At 34.4% G+C, this 20,554-nt stretch overlaps 3 protein-coding genes and 2 pseudogenes across 5 annotated transcripts; 3 read left to right on the forward strand and 2 right to left on the reverse strand.

Moving 5' to 3' along the window:
* Positions 1–3,847: 3,847 nt before the first annotated feature.
* LOC18606333 (21 kDa protein pseudogene) lies at positions 3,848–5,559 on the reverse strand (annotated as a pseudogene). Its single transcript, XR_016025120.1, has 2 exons — positions 4,838–5,559; positions 3,848–4,731 (listed from the first exon to the last, which is right to left on the reverse strand). The product of XR_016025120.1 is annotated as a 21 kDa protein pseudogene (transcript).
* A 131-nt stretch (positions 5,560–5,690) lies between these two features.
* Positions 5,691–8,842, reverse strand: LOC18606334 (dimethylallyl, adenosine tRNA methylthiotransferase). Of its 2 annotated transcripts, none has more exons than XR_016025119.1 (8): positions 8,612–8,842; positions 8,359–8,505; positions 8,156–8,253; positions 7,838–7,910; positions 7,688–7,748; positions 7,517–7,602; positions 7,343–7,445; positions 5,691–5,988 (listed from the first exon to the last, which is right to left on the reverse strand). XR_016025119.1 is itself a non-coding variant. In XM_007039891.3 (8 exons), the coding sequence occupies exons 1-8, from the start codon at positions 8,714–8,716 to the stop codon at positions 5,926–5,928; spliced, it is 723 nt and encodes a 240-aa protein (XP_007039953.3). In that variant the 5' UTR covers positions 8,717–8,841; the 3' UTR covers positions 5,691–5,925. The 2 variants fall into 2 exon arrangements, 1 of the variants encoding a protein (XP_007039953.3); XM_007039891.3 differs by having other exon boundaries at positions 7,343–7,432; positions 8,612–8,841.
* A 3,011-nt stretch (positions 8,843–11,853) lies between these two features.
* On the forward strand, positions 11,854–14,788 carry LOC18606335 (Bifunctional inhibitor/lipid-transfer protein/seed storage 2S albumin superfamily protein). The gene is made up of 3 exons (XM_007039892.3): positions 11,854–12,237; positions 12,507–12,539; positions 14,344–14,788. The coding sequence occupies exons 1-3, from the start codon at positions 11,937–11,939 to the stop codon at positions 14,436–14,438; spliced, it is 429 nt and encodes a 142-aa protein (XP_007039954.3). The 5' UTR covers positions 11,854–11,936; the 3' UTR covers positions 14,439–14,788.
* Positions 12,552–14,200, forward strand: LOC148763851 (translationally-controlled tumor protein homolog pseudogene; annotated as a pseudogene).
* Positions 14,789–15,428: 640 nt separating the features above from the next.
* Positions 15,429–19,443, forward strand: HIP1 (HSP70-interacting protein 1). Its single transcript, XM_007039895.3, has 11 exons — positions 15,429–15,624; positions 15,720–15,777; positions 15,867–16,019; positions 16,113–16,200; positions 16,275–16,355; positions 16,467–16,531; positions 16,779–16,919; positions 17,409–17,525; positions 17,609–17,800; positions 18,036–18,093; positions 19,141–19,443. The coding sequence occupies exons 1-11, from the start codon at positions 15,515–15,517 to the stop codon at positions 19,236–19,238; spliced, it is 1,161 nt and encodes a 386-aa protein (XP_007039957.3). The 5' UTR covers positions 15,429–15,514; the 3' UTR covers positions 19,239–19,443.
* The last annotated feature ends 1,111 nt before the right edge of the window (positions 19,444–20,554 follow it).

The following is a 20,554-nucleotide window of genomic DNA, read 5'->3' on the forward strand; positions in this document are numbered from 1 at the left end:
AAAGATGCCAAGAAAACAATCAATATAGGTGGACAATGTACATTTCAAAGCTAACCGTAGGTTTTTTGAATATCAGTACGAACTGTAATTATAATCTTAGCAGCTGTGCCAAGAGTGCAGAGAGTGGTTAAATTGTCTATGAAGTAAGAATTAATCTGCTTGAATCCTAGGATTAATGGACCCCTCTCCAAAACAGTAAAAGAAGAAGAAAAAAAACCCTGCAAAATAAAAAAACTGATGAGAGAATTTTCAGATTTGTATCTTACCTACCAATTTTCAGATATGCATTACTTTATGAATTTTGACTGCATCAGAGGAAAACAGGAAATTTGAAATATTTTAACACTTTAATTACTCTGAACATTTGAGATTCCAAATTAGGTCAACAATGTAAAAGTAATACGTGAAAAAAATTGGGTTCAATAACTGTTGAGCACATAAAGCAAACATAAGGCAGACAGTAAAGCAGCAAAAGTTTGCAATTAATCATTAGGCTCAATCAAAACCCATAATGAGTCTAATGACAGTGAATTGAGCATCAGTGCATAAACATCTGATTCTGACTCGGGCAAGGATTTGATCCTCATCCTCGAACCCTAGCCCTAGCATCACCTCTGAATTTCTGAGCTGGGAGTTTCTGACTTGATCCTCCACGTCGTCAATCAAAAATAAAATTCAATCTAGGAGGTAAGGCCTGCCCTCAGAACGTCACCATCAAGCATTGTTTTAAGCGATGATAAAATTAAAGGAACAATAGAAATATTGTATCAACGTCAGGATGCTTTTTTTTTATTGAATCTGGCAGAACTAAAAAATCATGCGTGTAATTAATTGAGAAGTGGACTGACATGCCAAATGTCTTATTACCCTTTCTTATTCTGTCTTTTTCAGAGTTTATGGCATTATTGACCTAACCTTAACTGATTGAGGTGTTATCTGAGGATATTGAAGTTGGATGCAGATGAAGGACACCCATTAATTTTAGTGATTTGATTTGTTATTGCATATCGATCACATTGTTTGTGTAGGCCTCGTTCTATGAGAAAAAAAGAATTACAGTAACAGATTTGGGTTCTCTTCAGAAGATAAATGAGTGCATCCAATTATTGATGATGATGTGTGTATATATATATATATATATAGAAAAAGAGATGGAAAAAAAAGAGTAAGAGATGAGGGCAGAGGAATCTGAGCGATGTTTCCAAAAGCAAATCAAAACTTGTCCTGGAGGTTATTTCACAAAAACTTTAGAGATTCCATGTCTAGACTTCAAGCTTAAAAAACTAAAAATTAAAGGGAGATTTCTGTCGGCTTTGCCCAAGATAAATGCTAGGGAGGAGGAGGTCTCCAAATTTATGGTACATTAGGGTGGGGACAACAATTGCCCCCACTGATTTTGAAAAAACTCAAAAAAGCCTGTTTTCATGTGTAAATAATTGTAGTTGTGGATCTGGCCATGGCTGTGAAAGCTTTCAAGTTTATCATGTTTTCAGAGAAGTGACTGCAATCATTTGAAACACGAAAATAATATTTAGTGGGATAATTCAAAATTAGTCATCAATTAATGAGAAACAGGAGAAAATGTAATATGATAATTCAAATGCAACAAACTAATGGTTAGGACTAGTTATTTTTAATTTGAAAATTTTCGAATTTAAACTTATCCATTAAAAGGACAGAATTGAAATCTAGCAAAGTTAATGAATAATTTATGCAAAGTTAATGAATAATTATTCAAATTAATGCATGGGACCAGCGTCAGGAGTATCCAAATCCAAAACCCTAGTGTTTAGTCAAAATAAGCAGTGCCAACCCAAAGCTAACCTAATTTTCCTTTTTTGATCTTAGATTTTCCAGAACTCAAAGTTTCACAAAAAAAAAAAAAATTGATGATGTTAGTGCTGAAGATGTGGGATTTGTCTAGAACCATGTGGCCAGGTAGGAAACCATTCAATATAAGCTGCGGCTTGAGGCCCCATACTGATGTGTTTTTCACGAATTGCCAGAAAAGACCGACACAATGATAATAATAATAATAATAACAGTTTTAGTATTATGTTTTAAATCAGTTGCAAATTAAAAGGAAAAATCCTACTACATTAATCTAAATTAACCGCTAATTAGTACTAATAAAGAATGATAAAAAGGTTAAATATTCCATATGGTCTGATCATATATATCAGTCCCCTGTCTATTCCATTTACTTTTTTCTTTGCAGTTGAATGTCACATGGTCGCAGATCACTTTGTGGGGACTTGAATCTCTTTTATGGGTAGCTTTCAAGTTCATGAATTATTTTTTTTTTAGTTCTTATTATTTTCTGGATCAGAATCCGGAGGCAAAAATTTTCCTTCTAACAGCTTGTTTTCACCATAATCTTGATTTCTCCATGACTTTTTCCCATAGGATCCTAATCCTTAATCAAAATTGAAACTTAGTAAAGATATGGTTTTGTAAATATAACCTGCTACAATCTCAGTCACAAGTCAGGAACATTGCTAGTTGTCTTGTCCCTCTCAGCCTTAAAGATTTCCTCTGGAGGATTCTAGAACAGAGCTTTCATGTTGTGTCTGCCTAAGAGAGGAAGAGATAAGCTTGTACATGCTCCCCTAGAAAGGGAGATAAGCTTAAAAAAAAGAAAAAAGGTTTCGCAACTTTTTATGTTGAAGATTTGCGTTAATGTCATCGTTAGCACGAAGGACCAGGAAGAGGGTTTGCGTTAGAAGACAAGCAACTTAAAAAGCATAATGGGATGCGGTCGCCTGCCGGTAAAGGGGGTCTACATATGTCAAAAGGAAAATAAAATAATAATCACATTCATGATGACTTTTTGCTTTTAGCTTTGTTTAATCCGTTGATTCTGGCCCGACTGTCTCCTGGTTTTCTTTCTGCTTAACCATAAAGTTAGGTTCTGATCAACCATATAATATATAATCATAATTTCTACAAAAAAAGAAAAGCTTAAAATAAGAGGCCAATTTGTCTGTGACCTATCCTCCAAGGGTCCAAATTATTACCTAGATAGAAGTCCAACCCATCTATGAAATCTAAATGAAACGAATTATTCCTTTTACTTTAGCACCAATTGAACAGTAGTTCTCTGTTTTTTGATGCTTATTAATATAATCCGAAGTCGAGGAGCAGGTTCAAGCTCGATAATGGTAGACCTCAAAACCATTTAATACAAGCTCAAAGTGACTCATCTCCCATTCCTATCCGTCATTTCATTCTTATTGTGTTTGTCTTCTTCTGTAAGGGCTGGAAGAAATCAGGCGTCAACTGTCCAAACTTAAAAAGATCTTGTAACGCAAAATTAATAAAAAGAATAACAATAATATCCTAGTGGTCTGATTTCACATATAAGACAAACGAAATACTGGATGGAAATACGTTTAAAGACGTTTCTCATGCCATGTCTCAATGCAAAAATGACAGTTAACTGAGTCTAATTGATCACTGAACCGAAGCCCCAAGGACGTTATCTTCGACAAGTCACAATCTTTGAAGTAGATTCATCACAAAAAGAAAAAAGGGTTCTCTGCATTTGTAACGTCTGCTGGGGTCTCAGCCTTGTCTCTTGATGCGTCTGTTTTGTTTCTTTCATGGAGAGGACTCTGTTGGTTTTTCTGTGTTTTGTCCTGTGGGGTTGGGTTCATCGCTTTGTTCTTACTAGCTGTGGCTGGCTTTAAGTTCTGTAGCTGTTTTGGGCCTTGTACCAGAACTCTGCTTTCGTTGCTTAACCTTTTAGATAACGAAGAAATCATTTATGCAGGGACAGATTTATCGAAGGTTAATTTATGTAATCAGGTGAAAGAAAAGATAGAAGCCATTTCATTCAACCAAAAAATGAAAAAAGAAGAAATAGTTCATTTACGCTTAATTCCATTATACAGAAAACAGAACTTTACTGTCATACAAGGCAAGCAGGAGTGTTTTAGCATTTGACCTGAAGTTGATATGTATATGATATAGTTACATACAATCCAAGCAGGCTGAGACCTTTTAGACAAGATCCAGACAGGCACAAACCTTACTTAGAGACGCCAATAACATTTTTATACATTAACCAGAGATCTTCCAGAGTGAACCTAACGCTCCTCAGTAGGTGCAGCAGCTCGGTGTCTTGCTGCAAAGCGATTTACTAATGCAAGTGCATTGCTAGTAACTTGAGCAACATTGACGACCCTGCGCCTTATTGCAGTCTTGATGTTTCCATCCATGACACGGCCTGCAAAGCCATCAAGGCAAGTATTTTCATCTGTTAGTGCAGCACTGACCCATGTCTGCACGTTACTCATGTGCCACATGAAGTCCTGACCCACAGCTCGTCCCACATGGCTGAGTTCCTTGACTGACTTGCTAAGTCGGTCTACACCGTCGCCCATGTTTTCTATGCAGTCTTTCACAGCTTGACGCTCTCTAGGCTTGATGCCTCTCACTTGAGTCATCTTGGCAACAAAAGCCGCAGCTGATTGAGCCTTGGATAGGCTGACTGATAAGGCAGTTCGAGCAAGGTGTTGCTCATCTTGTCGAATCTCACTAGCGTAACCTGACAGGCACTGGACGCATAACGCAGGATACCTTGTGGCTTTGCATGATGCCACGATGTAGGCTGCTGGGCTTGAATTTCTGGTAGAAGCAGATGCAGCTATGCCAGTCATGTAAAGGGCGAAGAAGAGAACTAGTATGGAAAAGGCTAGTCTTGCCATGTCCTTGAAGGAGAAGAGATGGCTGAAACAGATGTCGGTGAAATGAATAGAATATAGGAGTTTATTTATAGAGAATTCAAAAGATGTTTCTGTCTTCTTTTTGGATTAAATAAAATGTTGTCACATGCCTTCGTTATCCTTTTAACTGCTTTTGATCTTCTCTCTTTGCGGTGATTGTTTATCGTTTCTCATTCTGTTCGGTGACAAAGCATACTTGGCCAAATTTTCTTTTCTTTGATTTTGAAAGCACTCTGCAATTTGAATAGGTTTGGGGCAAAAGCACAATAGCACAAGATTTGGCAATCAAGCAGAGAGGAGGGTTGAATTGTACTAGTCAATGTTTTAATGAGCTAACTTATAATGAAAAGAAACTCATTAAGATCAAAACAAAGGAAGACAAATTTGGATGGTCTTGATCAAGCAAATATCATAAACTACTACCATTTAGAACATTCCAAGAAACCTGCACCCGACCACAATCAAGCATGGGTTTAGATTGAGGAGGGGCATGGAGATTAACACTCCACAAACAGAGATCATACGCACGAGCTTTACTCTCGCTACAAAGCTAAACATGTGAGTGCAGACGCTGATGAATGGATGGTTCTAGGTAACTTTAGGTGATAACAATACTGTGGGTTTACCTCTGTTTTTTGACGTTTAACTAGCAAGATTCCAAGCTCAGCCCACAGCTACCTTCGATATATGTGCATATAGATTACCTACGACTCCAACTAGTTAATATATTACAGCAACAATTATGTAGTTTTTTGCTAAGACTTCCTTTTTATGTCATACTTTACTACAATGTGAAGATATACATTAGTATTGTTATTTGTTAATCCCAATAACTCTGTTTCAATTCATAACCAATCATTTGACAGGAATAACAAATCGAATACTAGCAATCCTGTATTTTTCAACTTTGACAGTAATTTTCTATTTGTGCTATCACTGTGATAATGAATCAATCTTCCACTCTTGTTTGAAGAACAACAAAATAATTGTATAAACTCTAATAGCAAACCATGTCTTTGTACATAAAAAGTACTGCCCTGATCTTAGGACAATGGCTTATAATTTATGTAACCTGATCTTAGTACAATGGCTTATAATTTATGTAAGTATAGAGCAGTACAGTAAATGCTAAACCAAACTCACCAAGAATCAATTAAAAATACATTGTACTTATCATTAACATTTAAACATGTGTATACTATACCGTCAAATACTTGAGAACAGCTGCACGAACCTTTTCCATGAAAGCTGCTGCTTGTTTCTGCATGTTTAACATAAATAATTGACCTAAATTTTCGGAGTTCAGTCTGAGTTGGAAGCAGTTTATTAGCATGGTAATAGATTGCAAACAGTTGGTGCACATATTTTATCAAAGTTTTAGCAGACTAAGAGTTCACATCAAATCTACCGAAGATATCAACTGAAAATATATTGGATTAGAGCCATGAGACAAATGGATATAAAATAACAGATATGTAGAGAGAGATGAAAAAGGTTGATTGAATGAATGTTTTGACATGAACAACTCCGGTCTATGTCAGTGGCCACTCATCGAACAAACAACTACTAGTGCTACTATTAATTCAGTGATCAGATTTTTAAGAAACCTTGAGGCATATCATTTGTCTTATTTCCAAGAGGTCATATAAAATGGATTAGAACCCATATTGTCGAATAAAGATACAAAAGAAGGCCAAAGAACAAATTTTCTTTACTTAAAGACAAATGCTTTGATCCAAGAAGAAAACTGTTTGGAAATGAGCTGAAGTGACACATATAAAAAATGGAAAAAAAAAGTGAGATAAAATAATATAATTGGTAACTGTAACAAGTGATAATGTTATATGACAACAAAAAAGATTGTTTTGTTGCAACTCTACGAAAAGATGGATTTGAAACCAAAGTTGTCACACATTTCTTTTACAAGGAAGCAAATACAAGTTTTATACACTTCAACTTTTAGATGGAGGCCATATCAGCCTCTTTGTATTCTAATCACAATGTTAGAACAATCAACCTCAACATCTGTCCTTCATAGTATTCATTAGAGCATAACAATGACAACAAAAAAGTTCCAAAAGTAAAAAGCGTGAAGGAAAATGCTTTTATAGACAGTAGAGACTGAAACACTATTGTTAACCAAATGAAATGTTTTACCATGTCAAAAATTCAATTAGCCTGCTGAGGACTCTACTAGAGACCAAGAAAACAGTTTTGGAGCTTGAGCAAACTCATTAACTCAAGAGGCCAAGATAGATGAATTTCCATGGGCCAACTAGCACTTGAAAGCCAAACATCTTGGTAGATGAACCAAATTGGAAATGGTATCATCTCAACTTGAGAATAGGCATGAGAACTCGTTTTCTCTTCCTTTTATTTCCTTCCTAGCATCAGCGTAATGGTGAAAATTAAAAGTGTAAAACATTTAACTAAAATCTAAAAATTAGAAGTGATAGGTTAGGAGGCTATTTCTCTCCAAAGCATTTGATGGGACCTTACAATCTTTGAGAGACCTAAAATTTGTACTTCTCTACCTCACGCTAAACATTGTGAATATGAATATAAGCATGTATGCAGGTACTTATGTATTCTTAAATCTTGAAGATGATGCTAACCTGGTTACCCCTGTGTGCATTTGCTATGTTTTCGTCAAGAAGTGTCAATAAGGATCTATTTAGTTCATTGCCTTCAACCATCTCCAACAACTGCAAGGCAACACTAAACTCCGTTGAGCTGCATAAACTCAGAAATATAAAAGGAACTCCATGAGGGGTAAGTCAGGCACATACAGTTGCTTTTATATCCTTTGACGTCAAGATTTTGGTGAGGCTTTTCTTTGCAGTTATAAGGTCAGCTTGCATTTTATCATATGCTTCTGTGATCAGAGGACCAAGGATATTTGGTCAAAGAGAAAACAACAAAAACCCTTAAACAGTAGGTTGTATGGCTAAAAACCATACCTATGCCTTCTTGCAAGGCCTTCTGTAGTGCCTCCAGCTCAATCAGTTTGTCCTCCATATCCTGTAAAATTTACCAGTTTTTACATTTCCAATTCTCTCAGGTTAGATAAACACAGGATTATCACAACATAAAATTTTTTTATAGCAAACCTCGGTCTTTGAAACAGCAAACCGAATATGGCCTATCTCAAATTTGAGGTGCGAGAAAAATTCCTCATCCAACCTACAAAGTTTGCAATAAAGGTGGTGTTCTTGAAGTAAAAGTTTTAACTTTAAAGTGCATTCCATTAGTAAAGAAAAGAAAATGGCCATGCAGTCAACAAGAGAAGCCTAAAAAACTAAACTTCTCAACAAAAATTCAAGTTTTTAACATAACTCAAATCGGAAGAAGCAAAATTGCAAACAACTAATATGCAATTTAAGAAACAAGGATTTCACAGCTTTTTCATACAAAATTATAGTACTAACCTCTGCCTTAATCTTGCAATCTCAAACTCAATCTCCTGAGCTTCAGTGTCAAGAAAATACTCAATCAACTCCGCTGGAGTATCGGGTATTTCCCTGGACTAATAATAAAACCACAGCAAGGAAAAAAAAATTAAAAATACACCTAAAAAACCCCACGGAATAAATAGTATTACATAAAGAACACGTTCGTAAAGCTATCATACTTGGCGAAGAGCTAGGCGACGTTCTTTCTCTTCGCGTAAATGTTGCTCAAATGCGTCTCGAGCCCCTGCATCTCTCTCTAATCGTCTTTTAAACTCGAGCCGAGCCAGGTGTCCTGTCTGCGGCGGGCCAAATATACCATCCGGGTCCTTCCTTCGATAAAACAAACAATAATTTATTTCAATCCAAAGCTTCAATTTATCAAAACATAATATAAAAAAAATTCAAACCCAGAAAATTTAAAAAGTTTTGTACCCATTGGACGCAGGAGATTTTGAGCCTGAAGTCGGTTCGTTTTACTGTTGTTGCACGAAAGCCGGTGGCGGCGAAGGTGGCGATGCCAATTGAGAGAGTGGCCATTGTTAGTGGCCCTTCCGTAGAAGCTTTCGTCTGCTTTCTGGTTTTCGGTGGGTTCTTGAAGATGTGTTGGATGGCGTCTTATCCGTTACAATCATTGCTGTTTAACATGTTTCTAATTTTCAGTTTTGGTCGATCCTGGTGGGTAGTGGAGGGAATAATGGCCGTTAGCTGGTATGGATTTTCAGCTCTCATCTGGACCGTTGACAAAGGAGCGCTACCTTTTGGGCTCACAGGTTGGGCTTTTTGTTTGGATGCCAGCTGGACGATGCCCTATACCCAACCCAATATATTCCAAAGAAGAAAATGCACTATCAAACAGCCAAAAAACAAATCACATAAAAAAGCAAGAAAAAACTATTATATACTGCCAAAGTTTTGTATTGTTATAAGTAAAATAGTAAATGAATATAATTATTAAATTGACACGTGGTAATCTTATATTAATTATGAAATTAAAAAATTCCATCATTAAAATATAAATTGATATTCTAGAAACCAAATTCGAGTTGGTGTAATAGTCAAAACAACAAAGAAAAATATATTGCAAGAAACATCATTTGAATAGTAACAACCGATCAAAATTGAAATCTGTGACTCCCTTGTTGTCCACTCCAACAATTCATACTATTCTCAATTCTGGTCTAGTTTATGTTTGCTTGTTCGTTCTGCTTTCTGTCACTGACTGCTTCAAGAGAATTTTCACCCAACAAGAAAACCATTGAAGGAGCAAGCAAGCACGTAATCAACAGGGCACTGCAAGCTGTCCTCCCAATAGACTATTCCTGCTTTGAATGTTCTTATTTTCTTCTAATTCAATAACAAAATTCTCAGTTTCCACGAACACCGTTAATCGAATCTTTGTTTTTTTTTTTAAATAAAAAAGGTAAAAAACTAATCATAGTCAATAAGCAATCAACCATGCACTCTCCATAAAAAAAAAAAAAAAACAATTGCACACACCATTTGTAATTTTAATTTTTTCACGTGACATTATATTTTTTTTCGATTAATACTCTGTGAATATTTTTATTTTCAATTAACAGTTTATGAATATTTTTAAACATGGACAAATATATTAAATTTTTTATTAAAAATGTTTTAATAATTTTTTTAGAGAAAAAAGCAGAGAGAGAAATTTTATTTATAAATAAAAAATTAAAAATCTTATATTAAAATTTTTTTTCCTTCTCCACCTATCGAGCTTGGATGAGTCATGAGTGTGTGACGCACTTGATGAGAAGAGATCCTCATGACTCGAGGAAAATGTTGTAGCAATGCGACCTTTTCATATGTTTTCTCAGCAGCCAAAAGAAATAAAGACTAAGACTGCGTCCACTGGATTGAAATATTGACTATCCGTTCACACTTGTTTTTGGTTTTATTTTTATACCATCCTGGGTATGAACATTTTATTGACTTGTTGTCACTTCGATCATTTGATGATGGCGTCTTAATACCAAGGTCTTATCTGTTATTTACTCACTGTTTTGTCTTATTTGTCTGGTTTGACTTTTTTTAAAAAATTAAACAAATTTAATTTTGATAATTATTTTTTAAAATATTATATAAAAATTTTAAAAAATAAATTTTCAAAAGTTTGAAATTAAAATTTGCAATTTTCATTTTTAAAAGTTTGATAATTTTATGATTTTATTAAATACAAAAGTCAAAATTAAATTCAGTTAATCGAAAAAAAATTAACAAGACAAAAAATAATAAGACAAAGAAAAAGTATTTGTTTTGTCGGCTTGCACAAGACTTCATTGGTTAATATTTTAGAACTTCTTTTTGAATTAAGCAGTATTAGGATTTAGTCTATTCTTTCATAATACAAACTCCACCTCGCATCACCAAAATTTGAATTTGACACCTTCAATTAGCATAGATTTATCAGGAACATAGGACTACAATCAGCATCGACCATCAGGTTCATTCAGTGGCAAGGGAAAGGGATCTAATAAGAGCCCACTCGTTAAAAATTTTAAATTTTTATAATATATTTTTGTTTTTTTTAATTTTTTAATTTTATTTCTATGAATATTAAAATTTTAATATAACATTTTCTTTTATAAATATTATTCTTACCTCAAATGCGAAATTTGAACTCTGCCCTTTATTCATAGGAGCAATTGAGTGCTTTCTTTCGAGTTGCGTTGCTTCATTGGGTAGATAGAACTCAACCTGGTAGTGCTGCAAGTATTTTCAAACCCCTAATGATCATTTGGAGCGGTTGAGAATGAACTTTTACCTGTTTCTTTTCATAGTGGAATTGATGTGCAAAGGCGTAATTGATCTCTGTTGCAAATGAACAATAATGTATTCGTGTATTTTAATAAGACATTAAATTAAGTTCCAGATGGCAGTTGGGGATTTTCAGGTCCACTCTGTTTTCTGGGGAAGTCTACAACACGAATCCTCTTTTTTCTCTTCCGTGCCCTAAACCAGGGGGAGGCCAGGGTTGCAGCCTAGCACCTACTCTTTGAATTTAGTTTATTAATTTTTTTAAAAATTTATCTTATTAACAAGTTTCAACTGTCACAAATTCAAAGGAAATTCATAAATAATAATCTATTTGTTAATCCATTATCATTTTTTCCCTCCTCAGTTAATGGGATCTAATTTTAATAACTGTACTAATCATTTGCTTATTTGTCAAAGCTCTTACTATCAATAATAATTTGATATTTTCTGAAATTATCAAATAGGGTTTGTATCTGTTCCACTACAACCTATGCATGTGATGCAATTTAATTATATACACAAAAGCCAGGTTTTAGAACTAGTGTATTTAATCTAGCTATTATTGACAAAAAAAATTAAGCAACCTTTTAAATGATTATTGAATGAAACTGTAAAAATAATAGGCCAAAAGTACTAACATTAAAATTAATAATTGTAGGAAAATTTAGTTTAAATAGTTTCAATATTAATTTAGTCGACCTAACAAATCATAAAAAAATTATTTTTTTCCTCAATCAATTCAAACTATATTGAGAAAATAACACAATTCCGCAAATTCCCAAGCGTGAGGTGACATCCCAAGGAGAGCGCGTTTCTAATTCATCTTCTGCTCTGACACGTACGAACCCAAGACTTTTCTTACCCTCCAAAAAAGGGGACTATTTAAGCAACAGCCATATGCACAAAATGGACAGAAAAACAGCAGCCGGGGATAACACAGAGCACGAACACGAAAAGAGAAAACTGAATTTCGAACGCCATGGCTAAGTTGTTGATCATGACGGTTCTTGTGATTTTGGGCACGGTGGCAACCGTTACGGATGCGCAAGCGGCTTGCGCGTCGAAGCTGACTCCTTGTTTTCCTTTCCTTAACAACGCCACGGCACAACCTACAGCCGACTGCTGTAACCCTATCAAAGATACCGTGGCCAATGATCTTGAATGCCTTTGCAACCTCTACAACGACCCAAATTTGCTTTCCTCTTTAAACATCACTGTCGCTGCAGCTCTCAGGATCTCTCGTGAATGCGGAGTCACTACTGATCTCAGCGCCTGCAACGGTATGTGGCTATAGATTGATAACATTATCATCACCTAAGTAATTTGTTTGGATTTTTCATTCCTTTCCTTTTCCCTTTACTCTTAATTAATATGGAGTATGAAGTTTGTGTCATAGTTCATGTTTCGGTTTGGAAATTCTGATGATAGATACTTTTCATGTTTGTATAGTTTTCTTTTGGTTTTTAATTGTAAGACATGCTAGAATTCTTCATAATTTTGATTAAATGACTTATTACTAATCTCTTGATATTTGTTTTACCTGCTACAGCCACCTCGCCCACTTCTGCTCCATCCCCACCAGGTAACAAAGCATATCTTTAACTTTCTCAAATGAACTGTTATTCTCCTTCGCAGGAGACAAAAGGGGTGAAAATTGTGTAAAAGGAAAGGATTGCAGTTAATCTCTTTTCAGAATAAACGATTCTTGATGAGTTAATCTGAAGTAACTGCTAGCCATATCTGAGTCTGAGTTTTTGTCAGTTAGACCAGCCTCGGAAAAAACATGACAACTTTTCTTGTTGGGGTGTGAGAAGGAGAAAACATGTGAACTAGGCCTACCAAAATGCTATTTTGTTGTTTTTCTTTAATTGATTGGGAAGCCATTATTGGAGCTTTATAAATGTGAAAAGAGGAGTTGGTGATGCCAGCTAGTATATGAATTTGATACTTTCGGTGCTTCCAAAATTGACTTCAAAACTATGACCAAAAATAAAGGATTTTCTTTAATACCTAACTGCATAGTTCATACAATTCCTGGGAGAGAGTAAACAATGTTTTATTTTATTCATTTGGTTGCGGAATTTTTATTCATATGGGGGAGAAAAGAAGCATATACACTGTTCAAATCTTGGTAGTTGTTTGCTAATTAGAAAAGTAATCAATGAAAATGTCAAACACACACCCAAACAATATTATTAGGTCCATGCTTTTACATTTTGGTGGTAGTATTCCCTCTGTCTCTTTCTTCTTCTTTCTTTTTTTATCCCCCTTAATTCTCACATGACCAGGCTTAGGTAAGTTGTTTATGTTTCTTTTAAAAGACTCTTTTTTAATCCCTCCAGCTGGGCTCAATTCTAGGACTTGAGGCATAGTTGTTTAATTCTTTTTCAACGGCCCATGCCCCTAGAACATGAGTATAGTGCAAATTGATGTTGGAAAAAAAAAAAACTCAGGCTTAGTTGGATCAAATAATTGTTAAGATAATTGTATAAATTATTTAGTTAAAATTATAATACAACATTATTATCTAATTAGTTTACAATATCTAGGTAGACTACCATACCTAATTAGAGTTAGGTTTTAAATAGGAATAACCACTTCTTCGCTTCGATTTTTCAAAGAGAGAGAGCTTGTAATCTTGCTGGTTTAGGAGGATCTCCTTTCTGAGGATGTGCTTTTTCTGCTGTGGGAAATTGAGAATGGGATGCTGTGGGAAGTTGAGGGAAAGTGGGCTGTGAAAGGAGCTGTTGATGTTGACATTGGTGCCAATCCTTCTGCTGAAGGTGGAGAGGAGGATGAGGGTGTTGGACCAAGCTGTTGACACTTTAGGCTTCAGGAGCAACCTCCTTTCGACGAGGGGCAGTTTGTCACATACATGAAGAGGCTTATCAAGAATGACACCCAAGTTGGAAGGAGAGAAGGGTGAAACCTTTAAGAAACACATTGAGGGAGCAACCAAGTTTTTGCTTTCAAAGCTCAAGGACCTTCAATTTTTCGTGGGAGAGAGCATGCATGACGATGGCTGTTTGATGTTTGCTTACTACAAGGATGGCGCTGTTGACCCAACATTTTTGTACTTTGCTTATGCATTGAAGGAGGTCAAGTGCTGAGTTTGAGGCAGAAGTGCTTGCTGTATATAGTTCTAGTCTTCATTATTATTTCTTGCCTTCTTTTCAATCTTTTGAACTGCTAGACTAAAGGCCTCACGGCTGCTGTTTTGGTAATAATAGGATTATATTATAATTCTGGCTAGATAATGTATACAATTATCTTAACAATAATAAATTCACTAATCTGAATCATGAATCTGCAAAAACTATCAGTTTATAATTAGCATGAATTTCCCTACAACTTGGACCCTAATGTTTTGCTCCTGAATTTTGCAGGTCAATCCGGAGGTGATAATGGAGGGGCTGACAGGATAGCATTGACTGGAATTACCACCTTACTCTTATCTTTGGTCTCTATTGCGCTGTATTAAGGGACATATTCCTTTGGAATCTTGATGAGCGGATGGGTTTCTCAGAGTAAATAATACAGAGATCATTCAGAGTTTAGGCATCCCAGTTTCCATATCTAGAGATTTCATTGTTTACTTGTATTTTTCTTGCTTGATACTATACTTGGTCCGTCAGTGTTGCTATCATTGATCTTTGTTATTATTATTATTATTATTATTATTCAGTTGCATTTATGTCAGCATTTGAGTTCATCGTTTTGTTCTCAAAAGTTGAAAACTAGATCTTCATTGTGCTTTTGTGCCTTATCTTTCCATATCTCCCTCTCTGTTTAAACCTGGAAAGTTGATTGTGAAAGTTTCATTGTTCTCAAGTCTCTTTGTTGCTTCATGGTATTCTTCAGCATAAAAAGGTGCTCCAGACTTGTAAAGTCTAAGATGAGAGGAACGTATTGAGCTTGGGTTATTGCATGGGCTCAGTGCAGAGGACATATTTTCATTCACGCAACAGCCTCTATCGGGGGAATTAAGAGGCTAATGCATAATGGGCTTCAGTCAATATACTCATCCTCTAGACATGGAAGGAAAGCATAACAACTCGCATTTTCCAATAGTTAAAGGGTATTGATCAATAACTACTTTTCTATTATGATTGGGCCTTTGCCTATCACCCCAAGAGCATGAAATAATCACGGTACTCTAAAAATCTAAATTTCCTTTTACATTAAAGTAAGGATTAAAATTAAGATTTATATATTTGAAATATTATTATACATTATTATTTATATCGGATTATAAATATGAGAAAATTTAAAATCCAAATTATTTTTAAAATAAATATTTTTAATTCTTTTAATAAAATAATAATTATATTTATAACATTTAATTAATCAAATATAAACTCCTAACAATAATCAACGATTCATCTGAGCCAAACAGGAATATGATTGGACCAAATTTTTAATTCCAAGCTGATTCCTACCCTATAGAAGATACTAGAAGGACCGAGTCTCATCATCTCCCCCGTTAATTTGTTTTTCATGTAAAAGAAAAAGTGAAAAACCTCACAAAGCAATCTCTGCAAGCTCTCGACCCACAAAATGGACGCGGCGAAATTGAACGAGCTGAACAAGTTCATCGATCAGTGCAAATCCAACCCTTCCATTCTCAGCGATCCTTCCCTCTCCTTCTTCCGCGACTATCTCGAAAGGTAATTTGAAACATTCCATCACTCTCTACTCTACTCGCTCCATTTCTCACTCTCGTTTTTACTTGCTGATAAATAAAAACGTCATCGTTTTTCAGTCTGGGGGCTAAGCTCCCTTCCTCCGCTTACAGCCATGGAGCCAGCGACTCCAAATCAGTAACTGCTTCAACACTAATTAAACTCTTACATTTTTCTCCTTCTTTTGTTTCTAATTTTGTAATCCGACCGAGGATTTTGATTTACAGAAAAGTTTTGTGGTGGAGGGAAGTGACGATGAAATGGCGGATGAAGGAGAGAAACTAAATGTAGAAGAGGAAGAAGAGGAAGATGAGATTGTCGAATCGGATATCGAGCTCGAAGGCGATACGGTTGAGCCTGATAATGATCCTCCACAAAAGGTATCATCTAATTTAGCAATGAATTTATGTTCCATTTTTTTGGGATTGTTTTAAATTAATTGTGTTAGTGTTTTATATTTTTGGTGTCTGTAGATGGGAGACCCTTCGGTGGAGGTCACAGATGAGAACCGCGATGCTGCGCAATCAGCTAAAGCCAAAGCCATGGATGCCATTTCTGAAGGTAAATAAATCAGTATCTAATATTCATTTGTCTATTTTTGTTGAATTTGTATCTGATGAATCAGTATAATGCAGGGAAGTTAGAGGAAGCTATTGATAGCCTGACAGAGGCGATTTTGCTGAATCCAACATCAGCAATTATGTATGCCACAAGAGGTTAGTTTTTGCATTTTAGCCATAACATGCTCTATTTGATTTGATTCTTTTGAGATAGATTCTTATATTTTTGAAATGGTTTGGTTGCTTCGTCATGGTTTTTTGTTTCAGCTAGTGTTTACATCAAGATGAAAAAGCCCAATGCTGCTATTCGAGATGCCAATGCTGCTTTGGAGGTTCGTATATATGTTGTTGTTTGCTTTGGTGTAAATGTGGTTTTGCACTTGCTTGTATGATAAAATGCATAAATGGTAACTGTCTGTCTTGGATTATTGTTTGATTCAAGCAATATATTTAAGGAATTTATGCTCAGCGATATTGTGTTCCATATTTGTTTCCACATGTTTTAGGGTTTTTCTGGAAACAATGGTGTGGTTGTTGAGAAGGAAATATTTTACATATTCCCTCGTTCTTATCTTATAGATTAACCCAGATTCTGCTAAGGGCTACAAGTCTCGTGGCATTGCACGAGCAATGCTTGGTCAATGGGAAGATTCTGCAAAGGATCTGCACGTGGCATCGAAGTTGGATTATGATGAGGAAATAAACAATGTGCTTAAGCAGGTTTGCTCTTGTCTGTCCTTTCTTTGGATGGTTTAGTCCATGCTTCATAATTCTCAGAAGATGAGATTTAAAATCAGAACAAATAGAGAGATAAGGTTTTAAGAATAAGTTAGAAGGATTTTGGTTAATCAGTAAATCTCTGGTGTTGGAAGCTTATCAGATAATTTCTCCCTGTTTATCGTTTCTGAAAAAAATGAACTTCTATTCAATAGGCTTGCATAGTTGACCTAAGTCAATCAAGCTCTATTCCTTTCTAATTGAGTGGTCTACTTAAAATGTGATGTATTAGGATTTAGGTGCACTGAGCCTTTCCCAAAATAACAACTAGGCTTAAGATGCATCTTCTGACATAGAAATGAAGTGTTATTCTATGCCACCAATGTTTTTTGTTTTGGTCTGTATCAGCATTATTAAAAATGAGAGACAGGACTGTTGTTGTTGGCTATAAGACCTGTTTTGGTGACTCACATCGATTCTTCGCTTAAATAGGTTGAACCCAATGCACAACGAATTGAGGAACACCGTAGGAAGTATGATAGATTGCACAAAGAGAGAGAGGACAGAAAGGTTGAGCGCGAGAGACAACATCGTCGTGCTGAAGCTCAGGTAATTTAGCACTTATTCATCTTCTGACAATGTTACCTTACGATTGTTTTCTTTGACTGATTACACTGCATATTGTGCTCAAGGCTGCATATGAGAAGGCTAAGAAGCAGGAGCAATCATCCTCCAGTAGAAGACCTGGAGGGATGCCTGGTGGGTTTCCAGGTGGTATGCCTGGAGGTTTTCCAGGAGGAATGCCCGGAGGGATGCCTGGAGAAATGCCTGGTAGCATGCCAGGTGGGATGCCTGGAAATGTTGATTTTAGCAAAATATTGAATGTAAGTATGATTGAACAGTCTTGGTTTTTTTTTTTTCCTATTAAAGTAATCTACCTTTTTTGCTTCTTATCTAGATGCTATTGGAAATTTTCTTTCACATTGTTTTAGGCTGAAATGTCAAGAAAACTATTTGTTTCGACTTTTATGTTGCACACTAGATACTTGGAATAGGTGAATTGCTATTTTGGAAACTTGTTTTTTTGATGTGGTTTCTGGTTTTTGATATTTTGATCAGGACCCTGAATTGATGTCGGCATTTAGTGATCCAGAAGTCATGGCTGCTCTCCAAGATGGTAGCTTTTTGGCTCTCCTATGTTTTATTTTTTTTTCCCCTTCTTGACACTTTTATACTTCTTTCCTCACCTAGACTTGCAACTTGTGGAGTAATCTTTCCTTTCATTCTTTAAGGGTTTTTTTTAACCCTAGTTGCTTTCAATGAACTAGGACTATGTTTACTATGCTTGCTGAAGAAAATGTAGGAGCATTTTTTAGCTGGCCTTAGGTTCTGATACGTGTTGGTATAGGGTTCAGCAAATGCCTGATTCTAGTAGGATACAGTGCAGAACAGGACTCTTCTAGGGGACCCCAAATTTTTTGGCTGAGGCTTTATTGAAATGAATATTAGTGTTCTTTGTAGATTTACAGTATTATATGTGCTATAGTGCAATAATTCTGTATAACCTTACAGACGCATGACCATATATTTTTGAATGTTGGACATCTTGGTTAGTCTATTTAAAAATTGATAGTGAGTTTTATATATCTTAAACATATTTTTTTGGGGAAAATTCCTTGTAATTTAGCAAATAGTTTGTCTCTGGAACCTCATTCAGGAAAATGTTTGCAATGGAGCTGTAGTTTCAGTCCTATTTTTTAGCTTTGATGTTCTCTAATGCTTTTGGTAACTGGCATAATTTTCATTTATCCTTATATGTGCTATCTCTAGGTGTGAATGATTCATCATCATGGTTGTACGTATTAAATGACTCCATGTTCTATTGTACATGGAAATTTGACATTCTTTATCATTTTCTTAGGTGACAAATCTTTTTACTGATTTGTATGCTTAGACTGACTTTGCCTTGAGAGTGTTTGAAAGGCATATTTCCCTTGCACACTTTCTATCCATTCAAATGTGGCATTATCTAGTTAATCGTACTGTGTACTCTTTTGTATGGGTTCTTTAAGCATATGTATAACGCAAAAGGCATTAGAAATCCAATCCTATTTTCTCAGGACATTTGTGGTCATTAACACATCAGAATTTCTTGCACAAGTGCCTCTGAGAGTTTTATGTTTGTATAATGGGGGCTTATATGTTCTTGTCAATGGTTTTGCAGTGATGAAGAACCCTGCTAATCTTGCAAAGCATCAAGCAAATCCCAAGGTGGCTCCTGTAATTGCAAAGATGATGGGCAAATTTGCAGGACCCAAGTAAAATAGTTTTTCAAATTGATGTCATATTTGGGGAAATACTCCTGTCATATTTGAGGAGATGATGTTTTGTTTTGCTTCTTATTTAAGGTATAAATTGTAGTAAATGGAAGAATCGCAGGATTGTTGTGTTGGGAATTTGTTTTAATAGGTTGGAGGATTTTATTGATGAATTGGAACGACATTGAGCCTTTGACATATTTTTGCAACGTTTTTAGGCGTTGATAACTTGGGTTACAGCCATATCCTTGTCAGGCACAACACTTTTATCCCGAAAGAATGCTTCATCTTTAGGGGCGGGGTTAATCAATTTTTATTGAGGGGATTAAAAATAGAAAAATAAAAATAAAATTTTTCAAAAATAATAGATTGAATTTAACCATAATAAAAAATAATCATGTAAATCAAGAAAAAAAATATTTACAGTAGTTTGAAATATGAGTTTGATCATATTTTTTGAATTTAAATTTATTGATTAATAATTATGTATTGAAAAATATTTATTTTTTAAAAATTGAGTTTTAGATGTTTTGATTTACATTGTTCTTATTCATAAATTGAAGTATTAAGATTTTATGATTTAAGTGTAAAAGAATTATTTGGAGGATTTACATATTTTCTTTTAAACAATTTGTTAATTGTTTTCAATTTACTTACACTTTAATCAAATTTGAAAAAAAAATTAATGCAGTCAATTTTTAATATTTTTATTTAAACTTATAATATAAATATAAAATTATAATACATAAAACATAAATAGTTAAATACAATATACAAGATTGTTAATTTCTTCTTATATGATTAAAATTATTTAAATGTTATATATTCAAGATAATTCTCTTTTAACTAAATATAAAACATAAAACATATAAAAAAATATATTCAAAATAATTTTTTCTTACATAGTCAGTATTAATAAAAAAATGATATATTGATAAAATTTTAAGCAACAATTACAGTTTATATTTAAAAATTATATAATAATTTATTAATTTTTAAATATTCAAATTATTTTCTCTAAAAAAATATTAAAATTATAAAAAATAAATTTTATAAAATAACAAAAAGAAGAATATGGTAAGTAAAAGTTAGAATCCATATATGATATAATAAAAAAAGAAAAAAATATGATTGATAATTCGTAAAAATTTTAAAAAAAATTTATAAAAATTTAAAATACATGAACAAATAAAATAAAAATAAAAATAATAATATAAATTGAGAGAAGAAGAAAAAGCTTTAAAATTGAGACATGTGAAATTATTTTGTTATTCTTTATATGTATTAATTATTAAATAAAAAATTATTTTGAAGAAGTCA

The sequence above is a fragment of the Theobroma cacao genome, chromosome 3 (assembly GCF_053813885.1).
Source record: "Theobroma cacao isolate CCN51 chromosome 3, ASM5381388v1, whole genome shotgun sequence".
Taxonomy (NCBI): Eukaryota; Viridiplantae; Streptophyta; class Magnoliopsida; order Malvales; family Malvaceae; genus Theobroma; species Theobroma cacao.